Source organism: Marmota flaviventris, chromosome 2, assembly GCF_047511675.1.
Source record: "Marmota flaviventris isolate mMarFla1 chromosome 2, mMarFla1.hap1, whole genome shotgun sequence".
Taxonomy (NCBI): Eukaryota; Metazoa; Chordata; class Mammalia; order Rodentia; family Sciuridae; genus Marmota; species Marmota flaviventris.
Window position 1 is genome coordinate 24,976,304 of NC_092499.1, and position 22,724 is coordinate 24,999,027.

Below are 22,724 nucleotides of genomic sequence, written 5' to 3' on the forward strand. Positions count from 1 at the left end.
TTTCCTATAATTATTCCATGAATCATTGTCCTTGGTAGGTAGCATTACAGTTTGCAGATTAGTTCTCCATCTCTCTGCTAGACTGTGAGCTCATGGGGAACAGGAAAAATGTTCTCTACAAAGGTACATCCTCAGGACTTAGTGCATCAAGCCTGACAGTAAAGAGATAGAAACCGTCTCTGGAATTGTATGCTAAAGACCCAAAGAACCACCACAGTTTGATTTCCTACAGGTTTTGTCGAATAAATGTTACTAAAATGAAAGCTACTTAGAGTAGGAGTGTATTGCATGTACAGAAATTATAATGCTTTAATTTTAATACTCTAAGGAAAGCACAAAATGAATTTAAATTTTTCATAATCATACTGCATGCTATCTAGTTATCCAAAGGAAAGATCAGTGTGGTTTGACCTAGAATGATAGTAGCAGGGAGAAGTAGACAGATAAAGGATGGATTTACATCAGGAATTGTCTGGACTTGGTGAGACAAAAAAATGCTACAGGGAAGAACTCAAGGTTTCTATTTTTCACTGATTTGACTAAGACACCTATCAGATATCCAAACAGAGATGTCAAATAGACAATTTAGAAATCTGGAATTCCAGTTGAGAGTCACTGACATATAGATGACCTTTGACAATAAGGGGACCAAAGAAACTGTGCTTATATAGAACAGACCCAAAACAGAGTCCTGGGCCCTCCAATGTTTAATAACACACTGCAAGTATGTATATAAAAATCATCTTAAAATCCAAACTTTGCATATATGAAAAGGAAGCTGACTAAATATAACAGGAAGTACAATGAAATAGGAATCAAAAATCATGAGTTCTAACCATTCAACAGTTACTCCACATTGAACTCATGATAACCTCCCAGCTTCCAATTCTCTACCTATCAAAATAAAAATTAAGTACAGATGACATCAATGATATATACTAATCCTGCTATTTTTTGAAGTTATGACATACACATGGCATATATCTGACATCCAAATGACACAGTCCAGCCTCAGTAAGAATAGTGTCTCACCCTTTTGAGGCAGAATCTTCTGCCGTGGCCTCAGGCATACAACCACAATCTCAGGGGATAGCTGACATGGAGTCCCTAAGCAGGGAGGGGAACTGTCAGTCTTCACTCCCTTTCTATTGAGTAATCTCAAAATACCTGCTTTCTTAGTTTTTAGCTGGTGTATATGTCAGGTCAATGGAGACACAGAAAAAAGCTGGGTTGTCCTCATTGCCATATTTTCTTGCTCCTGTAAATTAATGTTCTGAAAAGCACCCAATTTCCAAGATTCCAGATATTAATTTTTTTAACAGACATCAGGGGTGGTTAAAAAAATAAAGGTAGAATGAAAAAATATGAAGTAATTCCATTTGGCTGGGTATACACAATAAGATTTGGTCTGATGAGTCAGGGTACCCTGGACCCTAACCATAGAAGAGCACTGAGGAAGTAGTAAGATTTTATACACTTAAATGTATACGTACATGTGTGTACATATGTGTGTGTGCAAACCACACATAACACTGAGGCAGGAAAATTGTAGATTGCAACATGGTATTCAATGGGAAAAGTAGAACACACAATTGTACCCATAGCAAGATTATAGTCATACGTAAATATGACTATATTTGGTTATATGGTTAATAATTGTGTTGAGCATTTGGTAATTTTCCCATTCTTCCTACTTTCCTATATTTTCCAAATACTATATATAATATTTCTATATAATATATATTTGTATGTAATATGTGTATATACTTCTTTTACAGAATGTATTTTTTGAGAAAATGAAGGCAAAGGCTGATTTTGCCTTCAAGGAACACAGTGAGACACATTTTCTGCTATGGCCTACAAGTGCTGGTGATTCAACTGATTCCCTAGGCTTTAAGTCAGGGAATAATCTGAATTCAAGGGAGAATTCAGATTAAAAAAATAAATAAAATATAAGGCATCGTTTTTGTTGGAACAAGGATCTAAGCTGTTCCATTGCACCGGCATCTTTCAAGAGAATCAGACTTCTCACCTCTTTCTAAAGAACTTGAAAAATGGACCTTCATCTGTTCTCTTGGACCTACCATGAATACTTGCCCTGCATGAACAAGAAACACCTGAAAAAGCCTCCTCAATAAGAGAGACTATCACTGTACTACTGTATGCCAGCCACTGTGCTTACCTTGAGATAGCTATTCTCATTCAAACTAACATCCTCAGGAAGTAGGCAGGGTGTGGTTCCAGCTCAAACATATGCCTCTATGAGCTTCCATCTCTGGTGTAGTAATAGAGGAACCAAACTGAACCAAATGGGCTCTCTATTTGGAACATGCTAACTTTAAGTGAAAAAAAAAATCTGGAACTAGAAGTTGGAGGATCTCAAACAGTGCCCTGGGGTTTGTACAGCTGCTCTGCTTCTCTGTTCACTTGATTGAAATTTTCCAGGTAATCATCCAGTAAATCTACTTCCTTGATATTAGCCATAGTTCAGTCTATAGTTTGTCATCAAGGAATACTTTAGATGGAGTAAGTATAGAACTTCCATTGTACAGATTAGAGAATTCAGACTTAGAATATGTACTTATCGTACATCATCTTGCTATGACGTAAAATAGGAATCAAGGTCTAACTCCAAATGCCATGCATGCTATTAACCATTGTCCCATTCTGCCTATAACCCTTGTACCATGGGGTTTTCTTTTTCTTTTTTGACATAAGGATGGACTTGTGCTGAGTCCTATTTACTTTCTTGCCAAATTAATGCCATATACATTTAGAAAAAGTCATACAGGGAAGAGTATAAAATCTGAAGTAGCTTCTAATTTAAGCTTGATGGTCCACAAATGAATCAAGCATTACACTTCCCCTATGGGGACTCTCACTAATTGGACTAAACAATTTGGCTACATTGCCAAGGATAATATGCTTACGTTGTCTACTGTCAAGTTGATTGTACTTCCTTGAGAAGGAAAACGCCCAGAAAAGAGTAACAACAAACTCAACAATACCTTCCGAACAACAGAACTGCACAGACTAGCAGGTGGTCTTCCAGAAGATTAAAGCATTTCAACTCAACTAATTAGCATTAAGTAGTTATAACAGAACTTTGCTTTTTAGATCACGGGGTTAGTTCCCACATCACCATGAAAAGGACACCATAGTAGCTATAGAACTAATTGATCAGGATGGGTAGAGACCTCTACATCTTCTTAGGTCACACTGAAAAGAATCTGAATACAATATCAAGTCCATTTTTCAGATGTCAAGATTTAAAGTTGTTGGCAATTGCTGGAAAATGGGTGAAAAGAAAAAACATCATGCTCAGTGAAATAGGCCAGCCTCAAAAAATGGAGGGTCTAATGTTTTCTCTCTCACATTGAAGTTAGAGCAAAGGGAAAAACACGTGGGTGAAGGGGATTGGATACCAGAAAGACAGAGGGAAGATGAGTGGAGTAGAAGGAGAGTGAAGGGGAGGGAAGAGGAACAGGAAAGGGAAGAGATGCAAAATGAATTTGACAAAACTATGCTGTGAATGTATGAATATACCCCAGTGAATTCCACCTTTATGTATATATATGAAGCATGAATTAAAAATAGATAAAGAAATAGAAGGAAGACCAATAAAGTAGAGGAAGAAGAATAGGTGAACGGAGGAAGAGAGAGAAAGAGGTGGCACAGGGCACTGAAATGGAGCAAATTACATTTCATACAAATATGACTATGTCAAAACGAACACAACCATCATAAGTAACTACATTGTAATAATAAAAGTGTTAAAAATGTACATAAACACAGAAATAGAAGATATGGAGTTGTTCATCTTCATAGGCAGAAAAAGCACTCTTAGGAGGGAAGAAGCAAAAAGTCATTCAGTTTTACCGGAATAGAAAGATACTCATGCTAATTAATCCTAGTCCAAATACCAGTGTATTTCCTAGTCTTATTCTTTTATCTTTGGCTGACAACTTTGACCTGAGAGTTAGTTGTTCCTTAGATTAATCTTGTTTAAGTCCTTGAGCATTTTTCACCTCGATCTGACCTAAGCCATGCCCACTTCTGAAACCCAGTTTTAACCCATGAACTCCAAAATTTTCAACTCTGCAGGGCACACAGTATTGGGCATTTTCCTAAACTCATCACAATTAGTACTAAGGAAGTCTGAAGCTTCTAGGATAAAAAGCAAACAACGGTAAACAAAGTGACTATGTTGACGTTATGGTAGGTGGGAAAGCATCCCTTTATCCAAAGGATAAAAAGAGGATGCCAAACACTTCCTCTACCACTCACCAGAAATGCCCGTAGTGACTACTGAAGACCTAAAGAAGGAAAAGGTCATATAGTTTTGTAGAAATAGGAGCCAAGAAACCTTGGATCCCCTTCTCCCTAACATCAACACCCTATGTAGAAGTGGCCACTCCACTTTTTGCCCTACATCTTCCCTAGAGACCCCCACCATAACATCTGCCACATGTTGAATATTTTCTTTGTTTCTCTAAGAGGACCAAACACCCCTGAACAACAAGTAGGAACAGTGTTGACTTTTTTTTGTAGTTGTTATTTGTTTGTTGTTTTGTATTTCCAACACTGAACATAGTGCCTAGAATATATTAGGCCTCAATAAGTGTCTTCATCCATATGAAAAATGACTAAAAGATGCTCAGTCTCCACCACGGAAATCTCCACTAAGGAATGAGTTTCAATAAGAGCAAAACAATGTCATTGGGAAGCTCTATTTTCTTTGCTAGCAGAGTGGAGTCCTATCATTTTTACACTCCACTGATTCATTCTGAACATGGTGTCAGGAACAATACAGGGGCAAAAAACAATTAGCAGGGGAACAAAACAATCAGCCAAACCGTCTGGGATTTGAGCGATATATAGATCAAATGTCTTAAATTTGCTAAGCTCTTTCTCATTTGGCCAGAATGGATGACTCTTGGCTTCACTGTACCAAGAATAATTGTCCCTCATATATCCCCAATCAGCTGCCCTTTAATGACTAGTCAGAAGTGACAACGTAAAAGGAGCAGTGACTTTCATTGTACTTGGCAAATTTTGGATGAACTCCCATTAATTTGCCCTTGGCATAGGTGAGCTCATAGACACACCTTACATGGCCACTAATGTCGCTGCTCCTCCCTGCCTCCAACAACCACAAGTCCTCCGATTAGCAGAGATACAAGAGCAAGAAGTGAGATGTCTGAGGTGACCTTTGCTTCTCACACCACTTCCATAGATGGTGGAATATCCACAATACCTAAGCTCACATCAAAAGTCTCATACATTCAGAGGTCAAATGACCTTTCTATCTTCCCAAACCAGCACCAGGGTATGCTACCCTACAAAGATATTTGGAAAGAGTCCAGGCACTTGACAGACTTATGAGGCCCATATGGCCTATTTCTATTCCAGATGGCTGCCTCTCATCTCAGCTCATGTTCTGGTTGTTGCTGCTTTGACAATGCAGTGAATCTGGATTTAAATTCCATAAACTATAAGAAAGTTCTAGGCTTCCATTTCATCCTAATGTCTTGTATCTGTTTTTGGTCTAATTATATTTAAAAAAAAAATAAAGTTTGCCATCTCTTGAAATACATGTTAATTAGTAACACAGTTGACCTCATAGAAACCACTCCTTGGAAACACCAATCAGGATCATCCCGACTACTAGACTTCTGATACATGGACAATTTCTGGTCACTGGTGGTCTTTAGAAGGAAGATCCTATAGGTCCTCAAAGAATTCTTCTCTCATCTTAATCTTCATGTCCTCCTGCTTGTCCACCAACACAGCCTAAGATGCTGCCTTGAATTATTGTCTTACTGCTTCTTGTGTAGATATCTCAGCTACATGCAAAAGCTCATTGAAGGTAGGAGCTATGTCTGTTGTAGATGCCATATCCTTAAAGATCTAGAGCTATGTTTTCAGCAAATATTTGGTAACTATGTAAAGTATACTTTCATATAATATAGAAGCTGACAGCCCATGGATAGCCAACTTGATTTTGTGTTTGGGGGCATATAAAAATAAGAGACCAAGCTACAATCTGAATGTGGTCTATAAACTGAACCTCCTTGGCTAGATGTCATTCCTTTGCTAACCTTTATCTCTGCTTCTTGCCCAAACTGTATTCACTGCATATGGAAGATACTTAAGTGTAAGTAGAAGGGACTCTCTGTAGTATTCTGGCCTGTTCTAAAGGGTTAGCTCTACCTGTTTAGCTATCTCTCTGGGTCCCCTTTTCATTATGGATTTTGTTTACAAAGGAACAAAGCCTGGAGTCCCTGTGGACTTTGTTCAATTCTTCAATACCACCATGTCTCTTATATCTGTCCTGTTTAGATCACACTCCTTCCTGCCACTTCTCTGCCAAGGCATATATATCCCCAATCAGCTGCCCTTTAATGACTAGTCAGAAGTGACAATGTAAAAGGAGCAGTGACTTTCATTGTACTTGGCAAATTTTGGATGAACTCCCATTAATTTGCCCTTGGCATAGGTGAGTTCAAAGACACACCTTACATGGCCACTAATGTCGCTATTCATATTTCACCTCTTAGGTATTTTTTCTCTTTGAACAAGTTTTATCTGGATCCCTATAGTACATTGAGTGTTCTTACAAGGGTCTCCAGAACTTTTCTGTACTTTCCTTCAATGAAGTTGACAATAATAACAAAGCTGATATAATAACTACAATCATCAAAGAGTCACTAGTGGTTGTTAAATGCTTACCATATTTTAGGAACCTATTAAATCAGATCATCATTGATATCTGGTGAGGTGGTACCTAACTACCACCATTTTACAAATGAGACAATCAAGTCTCAGAGATACTTATTTCCTTCATGAGGTTCACATGACTCCATAAAGGTCAAACTTCTCATCTAGTCTGGCCCCAAAGTTGTGTGTTTGCTACCCATCCATCACACCACCTCTTATGAAACCCACCATGTTTATCATTGGTTATTTAATTCCACTAGGCAGCAAGCTCTGTAAGGATAGGCATATATCCATCTTGTTTGATATTCTGTTTTGAAAGCCTAGCCCAGGAGTTAGCATGTAGAAACTATTCAGGAAACACGGAATAAATGAAACAGCCGGCAGATTGGCTCTCCTGGAATCCCAAAGAAGAAAGATTCATCCTCTCTAAATAGAAGATACCTAATAAAAAAACATATGAGTATAATAATATCTATTTTAAAGTTTTTCTTTCTTCTATCTAACTCTGGCCAAATGATGCTAGGCACTCAGAACTAGAATGGTGTGTTCTGGAAACCAGTGAACCCAAAAATTCTTATTTGGAAGAAGAGTGCAGGTGGAACAAAGGCTTGGGCTGTCCAGGGATACACCTGTAACACCCATTTCCACTTGGACTGGAGCATGCCACCTGCGAAGGCTGACTCACCCCTTTCGCAGGTTCTTCCCCAGTAACCAGTGCCCGTGCAGTCGCAGATGAAGCGGTTCCAGCCGTCCTTGCACACAGCGTTGTTCTTGCAGGGGTAGCTGTCACACTGCTTGGCGCTCATCCGTGAACAGGAGGACTTGACGCCCGCGGCGTTCTGCATCTCCGCCAGCTGCCGGATGTTCTTGCTGCGCCCGTCGATGAACAGGTCGCGGATGCAGCCCACGTAGCCGTAGTTGAGCATGGCGGTCCAGAGCTCCGTGGGGAGGATGAGGCCAGCACGGTTCTCCGGCAGCCCGCCCAGGTACATGTCTCCCTCCAGGTCCAGGATCTCGCTCTCCCCACTGGCGGTGAATGGCGTGCGCCTGCTGTTCACTGATATGGTACCTGGGTAGGAAGACATCCGGAGTGAGTTAAAGGTGCTTTTTTTTGCATCTCAGGTGAGCACGCTAGGTGATAAGCCAAATGAGAGAAGCCCAATAGGTGGGTTCTCAGACCATCACTGCCTGACCAGGAGAAAGCCACGCAAGCGACGGAACAGCATGCTTCAGGATGGTGTCATTCGGTTCCCATCCCTGCCACCTAAGACAACCAGGCCTCCAGGGAGACCAGAAAAATCCTACCGCCTAACCTCTAGTAGATCTTTTCACTACCTAACTGGCTTGGCTGAAAGGTAGAAGAATCATCATCATCATCATCATCATCATCATCATCAATCAAGTGAGGGAAAAAGAGTTCCTGCCTGAGTTAAAACCCCTGCTTTTACCACACATGAGCTGTAGAACCTTGAAGAAGGGACGCTGTCTTCCTGTGCTTCAGTTTTCCCTGTAAATGGGAAAGTGATTTTCCCCACCTCACAGGTTGATGTGATGGTTAACTAAGTTAATCCTTATAGGAAAGCATCTCATAGGCCCTGGAATAGTATAAGGGCTCTGTGTTTGCCTGAATCCTCTTCACCGGCTCCCCATCCCCCAAAGGATGGGACTTCCTCTCTGCCTCCCCCTCCATGCAGTGGTACACTCTAGACTGGCCTCAACTACCACCCTAGCCAGTGAATATTTGGGACATTTCCACTAGTAATTTTTAACTGGAACATGTTTCTTTATTCGTGTTATACAGATATGTTGGGCATCTCTTCTGCGTCTGTATAATTCTAGGCACAGAGATGAGCCTGTCCTTCATAGCCTTTCTCTCTTTGGAGTTGATATTACAGAACACAGACACAAAATAAGTAGTCCAGTACACAAGAGAAAATAACTAATGGCAGGTGCTATGAAGAGAGTAAAATGGGTACAAGGTGGCAGCCCATGTGTTCTAATTTAAGGCCTGCCCAGGTGGGTGACAGCTGAAACTAGTATTGAGAAAATCCAGGGGTAGAGATCATGGAAGGCAGATAGAATGACACACACAAAGGGCCTGAGGCAGGAAGGAGTGTGACAGGAGAGGAGGAGGTAAGAGGGAGGGAGCAGGAGTTGAGGCCAGGGACATAGGAAGACCCAGGCAAGGGCTGGATTATAGCCACCATCAAATGAGATTTTAGAAGGTATAACTTAGTGCCTGACCTGGGAATTTGGGAACAAGGATGTTAGTCCTAAATGTTTTTCTGACCCTAAGATAGTCATTGAACCCTTTACCTCTTAATTTCCTGAACTGTAAAATCAAGAAAATGTACTAGGTGATATCTAAAAATGCTACCAGCAATTTTTAAAAAAAATGTATTTGTTATTCTTGAAGTGCTTTGTTGGTACCAAGATACCTGGGTTGTAGGATCCATCAGTCAGCCTTCACTGACATCAGTCTCCTCTGAGTCTCAATTCCCTCAGCTAAGAAGGGTATATCCTGAAGGCTCAGAAGATCAAATGAGATCAAGAACGTGAAATGTGCTCGAAATTACAAAGTCAACACCACAGTAGAATGGAAAGGACACTGAGGGGCCTCGTGGGCAGGGGTAAGCTGACAATCTGTTCCCCACCTTTATCCTAGAGGTGTTCTGCTGTGCCTTGACTTTATAATGTCCTGGTTATCACTTTAAGTATTTTGTGTGCTTTTTGTTTTTATTTTTTTTTATTCATTTATTTGAGGGGACCAAACCCAGGTCCTGGCACAGGCTAAAGCAAGTGCTATGCTCTACCACTGAGCTACACCCTCAGCCCATTTATGTACATTTTTTTTTGTATTTGACCCTGAAAACAATATCGTGAACTAGGATATATTATTTTCTCTATGTTACAAATAAGGAAGTTGAAGTTTGTATCTCTTACTACATTCTCTTGCACAGTTTCCTTTTTTTATCTTCCACATGCCTATAAATATAATCTGATCACCAGCAAAAAGGGAGGAACATCTATTGCCAAATAAGTACTAGAATCCATTTAAAATTTCATGCCTTAAGTACATGCTGGGGAAAATCTGTCCCCTGAGTATGCTGCCAGAACTCTTTTGAATGTTCTTGTCAGTTTTTAAGACTCACTTCCCCAATGGAGACTATAAGATATCATATATATATATATATATATATATATATATATATATATATATACACATACATACATATATGTGTACATATATAAATATGTGAATATACGATCATATAAGGTTTTCTAAATTACCTAGTCATATTCTGCAGAATGCTCAGGGAGGTCCATATTGTTTTTGTAAATATTCACTTTCACATAGGTTTGTAACTGAAAAGAGCCTACTAGGAAACATCTTTGTGAAGAAATGACATTTAACAGGCCATATAAAAGTGTTAAGTTACACTGTTTTCTTAGGATGATTATTTGTTTACTTATATATATTACTTATATATATATATATATATATATATATATATATTAATATTATATATATTACTTATATACATATTCTTTGATCAAATGCATCAGATTCAAACAATCACCCAACAGTGTAAGTTGCCAAGTAAAAAATTCAAGGCTTCTAAAATCCAAATATATTTTTCAAAGATGGGCCCACTGTGATGTTCCTAGCCAAAAAAAAGAAAAAAGAAAAAGAAAAAAAAAAGCTATCCTATTTGAAACAGCAATTAGTGTTGGAAATGAACAGAAATAAACACATGGCAATTTGATGTGTTCAGGCCTATGTGACACAAGTAGGTAACTTTGAAGCTGTGTCAAGGTTAGTCGCACACAGAACTCATCCACCATGACCCATCTTCACATATGACCTTAACCAATAGCGGTAGGTTTTTAAAAGAATTTTTAAAAATAACTTTGGTAATATGAATTGTAATGCATTCTGATGTCATATATAACAAATTACAATAAAAATTTAAATAATAAAATAATAATTTTGAGACAATTTTAGCTGTACCCTGCTCACTTATTATTGATACACTTGAGAGAGGGATTGATTTAGCTTCCAAAGAAATTATTTTTGTGTGTCTTTTTCTCTTTAAAAAGCACAAACGCTTCATTCTTGCTTAACAAGCACATTTAATTTGAAGCCTCTTGATTCCGATCAGATTTTAGACAATCGATAGAGGTTCCTACTGGGCAATAAAACATGCAATCTGCCACCCGTCTGCCCTCTGCACAGAGCCCATCCTGTTCCTCCTAAGGGTAATGTTGCTTATCTCTGCCATCCCTTTACCTCTAGAATTGTACAGAAAAGCATCTACCAAAACTCAGCCATTTCTTGCTTCCGTATTTTGGGGACCCTATTACTTCCTCTTGCTCGCCAAGTGTAACCTGGAGAGAAAATATCCAAATGAAGACTTGTTCTTATGTGCACAGGAGGATGAATCCCTACAAATATGGAAAATGTAGCCACACCCCTCAGGAGTATATACTACCTAAATGGGAAATCAGAAAATGAGTCTGAAATTCAAATGCTCTAATTACTGCTCTTTGGTTTTCCAATAGCACAGAATGTGACCTTCATTGCCACAGGGTCCCTAGAAAGCTAGGCAGACTGTTCAGTCATTTGAAAACCCCAGACTCTCTATTAGTGCCCCCCAGCCCCCACTCCCTTTGTTACTGTTCCAGAGTGACAATGTAGTGCCTGGGGCTACCTTGTTTGATCTGCGGCTGCAGAAACAAACAAAACCATTTAAACCAAATGTAAAAGGTTAGGAAGAGGAAGAGAGAGTTAGTGAGGTCTGAGCAAAGGGTAAAATACAAGCTTTCACACCAAAGGAAGGCTTTAAATTGAACATGACTTCAGGAAAAATCAATTTGCCTTTTCCTTTCTTGTCATAATTTCTCCCTGCAACGTGACTCTTGCCAATTATTGCAGGGCGGATCTTTGCATAAACTCTTGCACAGTGAGGCATATCCTACAGAATAATCCCATAATGCAGCATCTGTGATGTCACACTTGGTTCCCATGGTGATGAGAAAAAGAAGGACAAGAAAAGGGGGAAATACTGTACCAGTGACATGACAGTTGCTTTGGGAGGAGGGGTGATGCTATTTGTAAAACTATCCTTAGTTCCAGGGTCTTAGAGTTGTCCCTGAAAGAGCAAGGGAGATGAGCTGGAGAATGTGCGGCATCCATGAGGAAGGTGTTTTGTTCAAAAACAATGTTACTACAACCATTAAAGAGAAGAAACAAAAAATCAACAACCCTGCAAATGCAAAAATTAAAATTAAAAAAATAATAATAAAGCCAGGAAAAACTGCATTGCTACAGCTGCCCTCTATCCTCAGTCACACACCCTGGCTTTTCCCTACCTGATCTGCCATCGCGCTGAATATCCACATGGTACCATTCCCCGTCATTGGCTTTCTTCTGGGTGGCTTTCACTTTGATGGTGCCTGAGCCCATATCGAGCAGCAAGTACAGGTTGCCATCAAGAAGTTCCACAGCAAAGAAGTCAACTTTTGTGTTCTTTTGGCTCCGAGCATCCTTCCTCTCTTGGGGCTTCCCATGAGTGAAGAGGATCAGGCCGTTGGGCTCAGTGGTGCGGAAGTCAAAGGAGATAGAGCCCATTCGTTTGGTGTTCCACTTGGGCAAGCTGATGTAAGCCTCTGGGGTCTCAAAGTTGATGGGGTCCAGTGTGGCCACATTCTCACACTTGAACACAACTTCACCATAGATTTTCATTTTTGTGTCCCCAATCCGTGCCAGACGAGACAGCTCCAGACGGATGTCATTATTCTTATAAACAACCTGTCAAAAGCCAAACAAATGTGCCATATGAATCAATCTTACGAGCAGCATCCATCCATCACTCACTGGGCACCCAGAACAAAGATTCAAGAAGAGGCTTCAGGACATAATGGTTTGAAACATGAGACACAGCCCTCAAAACCCATCCAAAGAGATATCTGGGGTGCACCTGTGCTCTGAATAGTCCTCTGCATTCCCATGATGTTTCTTTTGTCTTTCTCCTTCTGGCCAATATCTTGTATTGACAGAAAGTTATACAACATGTGTGTGCAAGTTTTACTTGCACAGGAGATTAAATTGAATGGATATAAACACTTTGTTTCAAAGATATTTACTGAATCCTTAGTAAAAAATCAGAAACAACCTAAATGACCATCAATAACACATGGCACGTCTTTATAATGAAATATTATGCAGCCTTTAAAATGAGATATTGCTTCTGGCTTTGACCTGAAGGCCCTCCAAGTCATATCATTAAATGAAATCAGCAAGAAACAGAACAGAATTACATTACCATTGTATAAAAATGGGGAGGGATGGGGAGAGTTATTATACATGTTCATATAAGCATAAAATATCTTTGAAAAGAAGCACAAGGAACTATAAAGTTGTCCCTGGGAATTGGATTGGGAGAGAGACTTACTTTTTGCAGCATCTTCCTGTTTCATGTTTTTAAAATCATTTGCATACATTTCTTTTTAAAAAAAATCATGAGTTTTTGGAGAAGAGGATCCATGATTTTTGCACATTGAGTGTGTGGTATTATAATGAGATAGCCTGAAACCCTGGTTCAGTCTGTTGGGGACATTCATTTAGTTGAGAGTCAGAAATGACAGAACACTGTACCCATCGTGATTTTTCCTAGAAGGGGGTCCAGCAGGGCTCCCTGCCCCTACATCCTACCCAAGGCACCAGCACAATTCTTCCTGACCATACCTTCCTGACCATTGTCCAGCGTGGGAGACTAAGAAGGGAAGGAGAGGATGCCTGACCCAGTCTCATCCTGTTCCCCAAAATCAGAATTTCAAAAATTTTTACTCTTATTAATATACCTATTACTCTTATTAATATATCGATAATTTACTCTTATTGATATAGCACCCTGGGACAGGTCTCAGTTTTCTGATCTTTGACAGCCAAAAGATAAAAGGACTAAACCATGAATGGGGTTTAGTGTGTAACCCCTTGTTATTTCCTTTCCATTATCGTATTCAAATTCTAAGTCAGGACCCAGATTTAGGTCTAAACCCAGTGCCTACTATTTTCAAGCTAGACATCTTTGGCAAAATGACTTCTATAGGTCAGCTTCCTCCTCTGGGCATGGGACTATAAGGGTAAACTATTTTGTAAGAATGAAATTATTTAATGCACATAAACCATGTAAAAAGAGCACACAGTAAGGGCACAATGGCCTCGGTTCCTTGGGAAGAAGTGTTGGTTATCTTAATCTCATTTCATTCTTTCCACACCTCTGAGGAGCCTGCATTATTGTTTCCATTTTCAGTCTCACAGCAAGGTCTAGGAAGCAAAATAAGTCTCACAATCTATTTCTGTGAGAGAAAAATAATCACATGACTCCCTTCAGTTCATATCGTTTGATCCCTAACACCCAACTAGAACAATTTCCCTTTTCTCTTCCATCACCAGGAAAGAACCAAGCTAAAATGTTTGCCTTTTGCTAGGTATTACAAGATTACAAGAGGGCTATATAACTATGACAAAGCTTTGAAAATGCTTCCCTAATTATGTAAACTTGACAGTGGACTTAACCATCATCAATACCACTGAGAATAACAATGATTCCATCATCTATTGAGCACTTACTATCAGGTGCTATAGGTAAGATTTATCACCCGCCAGCCCATTAAGTCCTGACAACACCCACTTGGAATACCTATAACCATCCCCTCATTTTACAGATGCAAAAGTAGACACAGGGAGTAGTTGAGGAACTAGTCCCTATGCACAGAGTAGGACCAGACCCAGGTAGTTGGCTCCAGAAGCCACACTTGGAATGAGGCCTCCTCGGAAATGCTTATGAAGCTCATTGTCATCTTTGTGGAATGTCAGGCATATCCAGCTTTCTTGTTCTAGCTCCATGGGATTGGCCGTGCACAAAGGGAAACTGCAGATGCTCAAGTGAGTGAACCAGAAAGGAAATAGTTTCAGAACTTCTTCCTAAGCCCCACTATTATGCTTCAGCATGTGAGAGCTCTCTGTCGTAGCCGACTTTGGCCTTTTCTGCATTTGGGTGAAATGCCTATGAGTAGCACTCCTTGTAGAGGTTAATTATTAATGGATGATAATAATTCATTCCAAAGGGACAGACAGAGGTTTGGCTCCATTGAACAGTAAATGGAAAGAGCACTCAGGCATCCCTACAAGGAGGCTGGGGACAGGAGGAAAGAAAAAGGACTTTAAAAAGGATCTGAAAAGCAACGCCTCTGTGAGAAGGACACATAGGTAAGGCTGGGACAGAAGGTGAATAAGCAGAATGCAGACCTCTGGAGAGATGCACAGGAGAATCAAGGGCCAGGAACTGGCCAGGCAGAGATAACCTGACTTCTCTCAGAGCCTTTTGGAAGGAGAGCTCCTCTACCCAATAGCCCTGAAATGACTTGGCTGTTACACGGAGTCTACACTGTGGTTAAAAACAAACAAACAAAACCCCAACACCTTTCTCACTGACAGGTGTGTAATCTTTCTAAATCTCATTTTATTCATTTCCAAAAGAGGGATCCTCGATGACATGCTACAAATTGTCCCCTTGGTCCTCCTAGGGCTGTTGTCAAGATCAAATGGGAAGTCATATGTGGCAGAACATTGAAGATCTAAACTGGCACCCAGACCTGAAAAAAATCAAAGCAAGTCTTCATCTTCCTCCGTGTTAAGACTCTGTTGGAAACTGATGGGACCCTGAAATGATGCTCTGTGGAGGATCTTCCACCAAGGAAGGCAAAGCTCTTGCAGCCCAGCAACGCTCAGCTGGAAGCTCCGGGGCTAGCATCCTCACCTTCCCCATCCACCCAGCTGTGGCCATGCAGAAGCCTACTAGCACCCTGGGCTGGTGAGCAGGACATGGAAGCAGGAAGCCCTGCCAGACCTCCCACAGTGAATCAGAGTGTCTGAAGCACTGTTCTCTGTAAAATCAGGCTCTCAATTAAATGAATGTCTCCAACCAACAGAATGAACCAGGAAGAGATGTGGCATCAAGTGCAGAAAGCAACCTTGGCTGACAAGTTTCCCTGACAAGGAGCGATTAAAGATAAAATGGACATGGCTTCCCAAGAGGGCAGGTGTCACAGAGCCTTGGAGGAAGAGAAGTAGAGTCACAAAGAGTGACAAGCTGGTCTTACTACTGCACCCGTGGGTTTGGAAAGACTGCTGTTTGGACTTGTAACTCATGCTCAGGAGACCAGAGAGAAAAACACTGAAGACAGAGTCTCAAGACAAAGTCTCTCTGAATGAATATACTTATATTTCACCACAATCCTTGATACTGAGACATACAGGAGCAATACCAGGAGTAGGGCATGCTATGACTACAGGAATATAGTAAAAATAGTTGGCACCTATGTAGAGATAGCTACTATGTGTCAGACTCTTTAAAAACACTGTTGTGTATCATTCATATTAAGTAAGTAAAATAGGTGATATGTTATAGACATGAGGCTCAGAGGGGATAGCTTCTTGTCCAAGATCACATAGCCCACTAAAGGGCATGAGCCCCTATCTGTCTCACTGCACTAGGGCAAGAACATTCTCCAGGGATGGCGGTTTCTAGGCCCTCCAGCAGCCTATTCCTACACATAAAGCTGAAACCCCTTAGTCATATACAAAAATCTCACAAACTCCTTCTTGACATGCAAATCCCTTCACACCTGGCAAGATCTCTCTCTGAGGAATTCTTCAATCTGCCCATTCATTGATCACTGTGGAGTCCTCTGTAGGAGCACAGGTGTTAGGCATTCTGCATCTCTGCTAACCAGGATTCCCAGGCTACAGTCCCTTCATCTCTTCTTCAACTTGTTCAAATGGTGCCTGTTGCCTAGGATGGACACCTGAACCTGTTCCAGCTCTCCCATTGCCCTAGCTACTCTGGTACTTTCTGATCCTCACTACTTGATAAATCAGAATTCTTTTCGATCTTTAAACAATGCCTGCAATTCATCAAGCTGTCTTCTCTATTGCCCAAGTCACTTGCCTTGACTGGAAGAAGAGACTCTTCTAGCCCTATGTGATGCACTAATTACAAAGAACTCTTCCATGACAATGGAGTTATAAGACAATCCCATGAAAATGCCTCTAAGGGTTAGAGACAGTTCCTGCACCCAGAAGGGTTTTCTTCTCTCCTCCTTGCCTCTTATCCCAGGCAATTTCTCAGTTTCCTAAGAATATGCTTTCAAGTGTTCTGTTATAAGGTCACAGCTGTCTACACTCCTGCAAGGGAACTGGAAGGAGAGAGGAATGTGGGGATGTTCCTGCAGCACCCACAGGGCCTCTTGGCCCTATTTTACTATTGAGGAATAGGAAGGTAACCACCTGGCACTTCTTTTCTATTGTTTTTAAAGCATCTTTAATTTTCTGTGGGTCTACATATAGGACAAATAAAACTACCAGGTCAGTTTGGAAGACCAGATCATTTATAGGAGTATGATTTCACCACTGAGTACCATCCTGCTGGTACAAATCAATGAAGAATGTTTGAAAGGAAGGATCTTGGGGGACATTCCCTGCAGCATCTAGATATACAGAATGGAGAAGCCAGTGTCAGCCTACCTTGAATGCAGTAGGGTTGCCTGCAAATCCCAATGAAGCTTTTCAACTTCACACTAAATGCAAAGCCATTTACTCCCAATAAGCAAAAGACAAAGATAAATCTATCTCCCGCCCAATTTAACCTTTGACAACAGATGATAATGAAAAGAGCTTTTTCTCTTCAGAGTACATGATGGTAAGACTTTTAGATAGAACTTTTGGGCTAATCTCATTGTGTAACATTTCTAATCGGGGTTAAAAACAAATGACTAAGAAGCATTGTGAAAGAATCTTGCTCTGGGGTCTCCACAGAATCACACATCCTACTGTCTCTGCCCCCTTCCCCTTCTGTGCCTCAGGCAATCGATGACTGGTCTGTTGTGATTTCTCCCTCCTCTAAACTGCCTGCTCCACTCATCTGTCACTTAAAACCCTCAGCTTTGTTATCTCAGAATAAGCACAGGTCTTATCTTTTCAATAGACCTCCAATGCCTTATGAACAATATATATATGCATTATATCTTAAATCTGAAATAGCTCCTGATGGATAGGTGACTAATAAATGCTTATATCTTTATTAAATTATATGAAGTTAAGTGGTAGTAAAGGGAAGTAGATAAGGTCATGGACTTTGGAGTCTCCTCTCACTGGGGTTTGAGTCCTAATCCATCCTTACCAGCTATGTGACATTAAGCAAAATATTTGACTTGTCTCCATTTAGGGTCTTCCATAGAATGAAGGTGACCTGTCTGACTACACAGGATTGTAAGAAATAAATGAGAGAAGATAACCAGTTATAAAAAGACTTGACACAATTCCAGGTCCTTAAAAAGACTCAATAAATGGTAGATATCACTATTAATTTTGTTATTTTTCTATGAAGATCCAGAACAAAATCAGACAGTATATACTGGCCTAGAGTCAATAGGAAGGAAATCATTTCTGAGAGAGTAGATCCTCAGTGTATTGTTAGCTCAAAGGGCAGGGCTTCAACAAATGATGGACTCTGGATTCAGTAAACTCCCAAATTAAATATGCATATAAACATATAAAAGTTCATGTTTGTGACTCCCTGTTGTGACACTTATTACATATCATAGTATGTAATGTATATCATATATCATACATATGTCCAATAGACATCATATACACACACATATGTCAAATGGTGACCATTCATTCTCTTTCTTTCATATACTTGCACAGTTTTAGGGTTCATTATCATTAACATCATTATCCATCACAGTGACTAAACTCCAGCAGTGAAGTCCAAGTGCAAATGTGTCAGCAGATGGTCCTCTTAGCTTCCAAAGTCTGAAGAACCTAATATTTGGCAAGACCAGGGCCACATCTGCATCTGCCGTCTTGCTAACCAGGGTCAATAAACTCACTCTGCCTGCTGAGCCGCAGCTGACATGGAACTAAGTCACAAAGCCCCCAAATGCTACATTCCACGGATACCACCATTTGCATGCCTTATATTTCGTTAGCAGTGATGGGGATCTGCCACAGATAAAAACCTGAGTACCACAAGTAGAAAATGGGCACCGAATTGCAGACTGGCAGAACATGTCTCACCTCAAAATCAAGGTCAAAACGACTCCAGCTCAACTTGAAGCCAGTAGTTGAATGTTGACAAGTCGTTAGATGTTTTAAATGCATTGTGACCTGACACCCTCTGGGTTAAACAAAAACACATCTGCAAGCAGGGTCTCCCGGGGCCTACCAACCCATACCCTCTGATCTATGGTCTCATGTGTGAGGGTTTTGACCGGGAAAAGATAAAAGGAATGTAAGACAAGCTGCTGTAACAGGGAAAATCCAGGCAGGCTAATGTTGAACTAGCAAAACCCTCAGCCCCTACCTCATTTTGAATAAAGCTGTTCCATCATCTGGGGGTATAGGCAGGCCAGCCAGAAAGGCAGAGAGAGCAGTGGACCAGGAACTTACTCTACCCTCATGAATCAAAAGGCCATCCATGGGTGCCAGGACAAGTGCCTCGTTAAAAATGAAAGTCATTACTACCTCCTTTCAAGTTAAACCTAGACTTAAAAGTTGACTTTCTGAGGGATTCTTTGTGAAAGGGAAATGATGAAGTCTGGTTACAGAAGGGGACAAAAGAAGTTCAGAAGGATTTCCAATCCTTGGCACGATCCGTGTGATGTTTCTAATTTTAGTCTTTCGTGAAGGTGAAATTTCTGGGAACCTTTATTCAGCTATTTTAGGCTGATCAGACATAGGCAGCTATGTATTCATGTATCCCATAGGAAAATTACCTGCAACCAAGTTCCTGGGTTTTGGATGCTGGAAAGACTTCGTCCATCACAAGGGGTGTGTTCTTAGAACCCACTAAACTACTATGTAGTTAATACAGCAAGAACTTAGCATAGACAGATCCAGTGAGAGAAATAAGAAATCATCTTGCAAATACCATGTTCTCCAAGATAGGACTTGTTAATGGGTAGTGGAATAAAAAGTTTCTGGTTGCTAGCTGATATTTTTAGTTATCTTGGGATAGCAAACTTGCCTAACTCTTGAAACCATGCTGTCAAGTACACATACCATGATAGAGGAATTCATCCTGGTAGATGGAATTCATCATCAACTGTTGTCATTCTATTCTGTCTCTTCCCCCATTCAACCCAGATAAAGCCTCAGAATTCCTCTCAGAGCAGTGCACCAGGATGACCACAGTCCCTGAGGGCTGGCATTGGGTGTGGACCTCTTTCTGCAGTGTCTTCCTCTAACACCAAAACTAACTTAGGATGCATTGACTAGTTATACTAAAATATCAGACAAAAAATCTATATAAATATATTAAGTAATCACTGAACCTGTAGCTTTAGACCATGAAGGGGACAAGGGAGATTAAAAATAATCCCTGTCACCAACATGCTTGGAAAATGTTGGCAGATACTTCATAGTGGATTTTTATTTTTTAGTATCAGAATTAGAATGATAAATATTTGCCACAACAATGAATGTACAATGACTTATGATCAGAAACTTGACTGAGATTGTATTTCTCTTCCTTCTTCTTTCCAGAAATGGCACTGTTAGGATCCTCTGGACCTTAAGCTTTATAAACAGGGGCTGTGTGTTTCCGGCATGATAACTAATACATCCCAGTATTTGGTACAACACCTGGTACATGCTAGAGGCTCAGTACATGACCTCCCTCATTCCCCATATATTTGCAGGTACTGAACAGCCCTATCCAGAGAAACCTACATGTCCTCCTGTCTTAGAATTCCTCTTTGATGAAGCCACCAGCCTGACTAGAGTGAAAGTTACATGTCACAAAGAGGAACTGAGAGCAGATGAGTAGGTGGTATCTGATTATGAAAAGCTCTAAAAATACGTACATTATGCAACCGGAAAATGGAGGGACCATTAGTGTAAAAAGGAAGCCTTTAACAGTTTGATGAGAGAGGTGACAAAATTTAAAAGGTGCCTTCCTGAATCACTAGAAATCTACTGTTATTTTTATTCCGAGGACTAGAAACAACGGCTTTCTTGAAAAGCCCTTCAGTGGTTCTCCATCCATTTCAGAATTCAATACAGACTTTTAAGTATTATACACAAGACCCTTTTCATCTAGTTTCCACTTCATTGCTACAAACCTTGCCAAAGTTCTGCCTTTCTTCTAACTAAACATCCCAAAGAGAAGTCTTACCTGGATTCTCTGCCTGTGTAACTGTGATTCATCATTCGAGTCATGGTTCAAGTACCATCTTTGGGAAGCCGGATCCAATATTCCCACCCACACCTCTCCTGCCAAGGCTGTGTTCTTCCTCTCAGCCCCTCGGCTGCATGTTCTAACTATTATCATAGTATTTATCACATTGTGCTATAATTTTCTGTCCTGCCCAGCAGACTGGCATCTTCTCAAGTGAAGAAAACTATGCCTTTCTTCTGTGTCTCCCGTGCCTGACACAAAATACATCTTTGTAGGGTGAGGTAGAAGCACTGGGGGAGAAAGGGCAAGGAAGATCACACAAACATCTTCCCAATGCCTTAAGCCAGTGCACACTACAATGCAGAAAGAAACCTCTATATTCATTCTGCCAAATAATAAATGATGAGATAACGTTTAAAGCTCCAGTATTACAGTAACTAAGAGGCATTTCTTGGAACCGTTGCACATTTAGTTGGGTTTTCCCCAGGGTGTGCACTTAGGAAATGTGCTTGAGTTTTTTAAGACTATCTATATGGAAAGTTCTGCACCTCAGAGTGGCAACTGTCATTAGTTCATGTGTCTTGAAGAACACCAATAGAGGAAATTCAGAACCCAATTACAAATTCTAGCAAGATCCTCTAAGAGACTGACTGACAAAGTTTGCACCAATTCTATCTCCTGCACTCAAGCATGCTAAAGGGACTAGGGTGCTCCTCATACATGACAATGTAACTTGGACTTGCCACGGAAAACACATCATAGTGTGAGAAGGTGATTCAGAGCCATTATCCTATGTACACAGAGTCAAAGAGCAAGAATTAATCTCCAATGATGAAGCCATTGGCCAAGACTAACAACTTCTGGCTTCTCCCTACTACCCTGAAAGAAGGTAAATGACACTAGGAATGCCCAACAGCTTTTTAAAAAAGAAGAACTCAACTGAAGAAAATTGGGAGAAAATACTATAAAAAAGATTCAGTGAAACAGAGCCTTCAAGAAGTCTAGCATTGCTGACTGGGAACAAGAGTAGCAGAGGAGACAAGCATATATTTTAGGCATCCCAGAAGACAAAGGCAGTTAGTTCAGAGTTGTGGACAGTCACCATTTGTACCACGAGGCAGTGACCATTGGGTAAGCTCCAGGAGTGCTGGGACTTAGAAGGCAAGATCACCCAGGATCACCTCCTATAAGGTGAAGCCCACTCATTCAGACAAAATACACCTGGACCAAAACTGCATGGCTTCCTCATGGGTAAGCAACTTCCAAAGGAGGACTACCTGTCAGAAGCAATTACAAACTATTTCTTGTCTGGCCTGTTAAGCAGCTCTGCTTCTAGCCTGATGAAGACTCTCATCAGATGGCTTCTCAGAGTGATCCAAAAAGCCCCTCTGCAATCAGCAGAAAAAGTAGAGAAAGTGATAGGAAGAATATGCCAGACTAGCAGGAAGCTGATAACAAAATCATTTCCAACTCGACACAGAAGATAGCAAATAAGTGTTGGGTTCAAATTGACAATGGTATAGTTAGCCATGCTAGGGCTCAAATGAGCTTTTTCTGAAAATTGTTTCTCTACTCTTTGTTAACTTTCTAATAAAGAGTAATGCAATGAAGAAGCCCCCTCCTTTCTTGGGGCTCCCTTCAAGGTGATGGTACTTTGCTCCAATATTTACACCTCTTACTTTATGATGCCTTTAGTAAATCTGCAGAGACCTAGATAACCACTAGATGTCCCTTATGCCATACAAAACCCACCTA

At 40.5% G+C, this 22,724-nt stretch overlaps 1 protein-coding gene across 4 annotated transcripts in view; it reads right to left on the reverse strand.

The window, feature by feature from the left end:
• Positions 1-22,724, reverse strand: part of Nrxn3 (neurexin 3) — a 1,482,316-nt gene that overhangs the window by 1,031,867 nt on the left and 427,725 nt on the right. For all 4 annotated transcript variants that reach the window (XM_071606618.1, XM_071606610.1, XM_071606632.1 and 1 more), the window contains 2 exons: positions 12,094-12,532; positions 7,406-7,789 (listed from right to left, as the gene is read on the reverse strand). In XM_071606618.1, the coding sequence (XP_071462719.1) occupies positions 7,406-7,789; positions 12,094-12,532 (823 nt within the window). The remainder of the gene's footprint in view (positions 1-7,405; positions 7,790-12,093; positions 12,533-22,724) is intronic.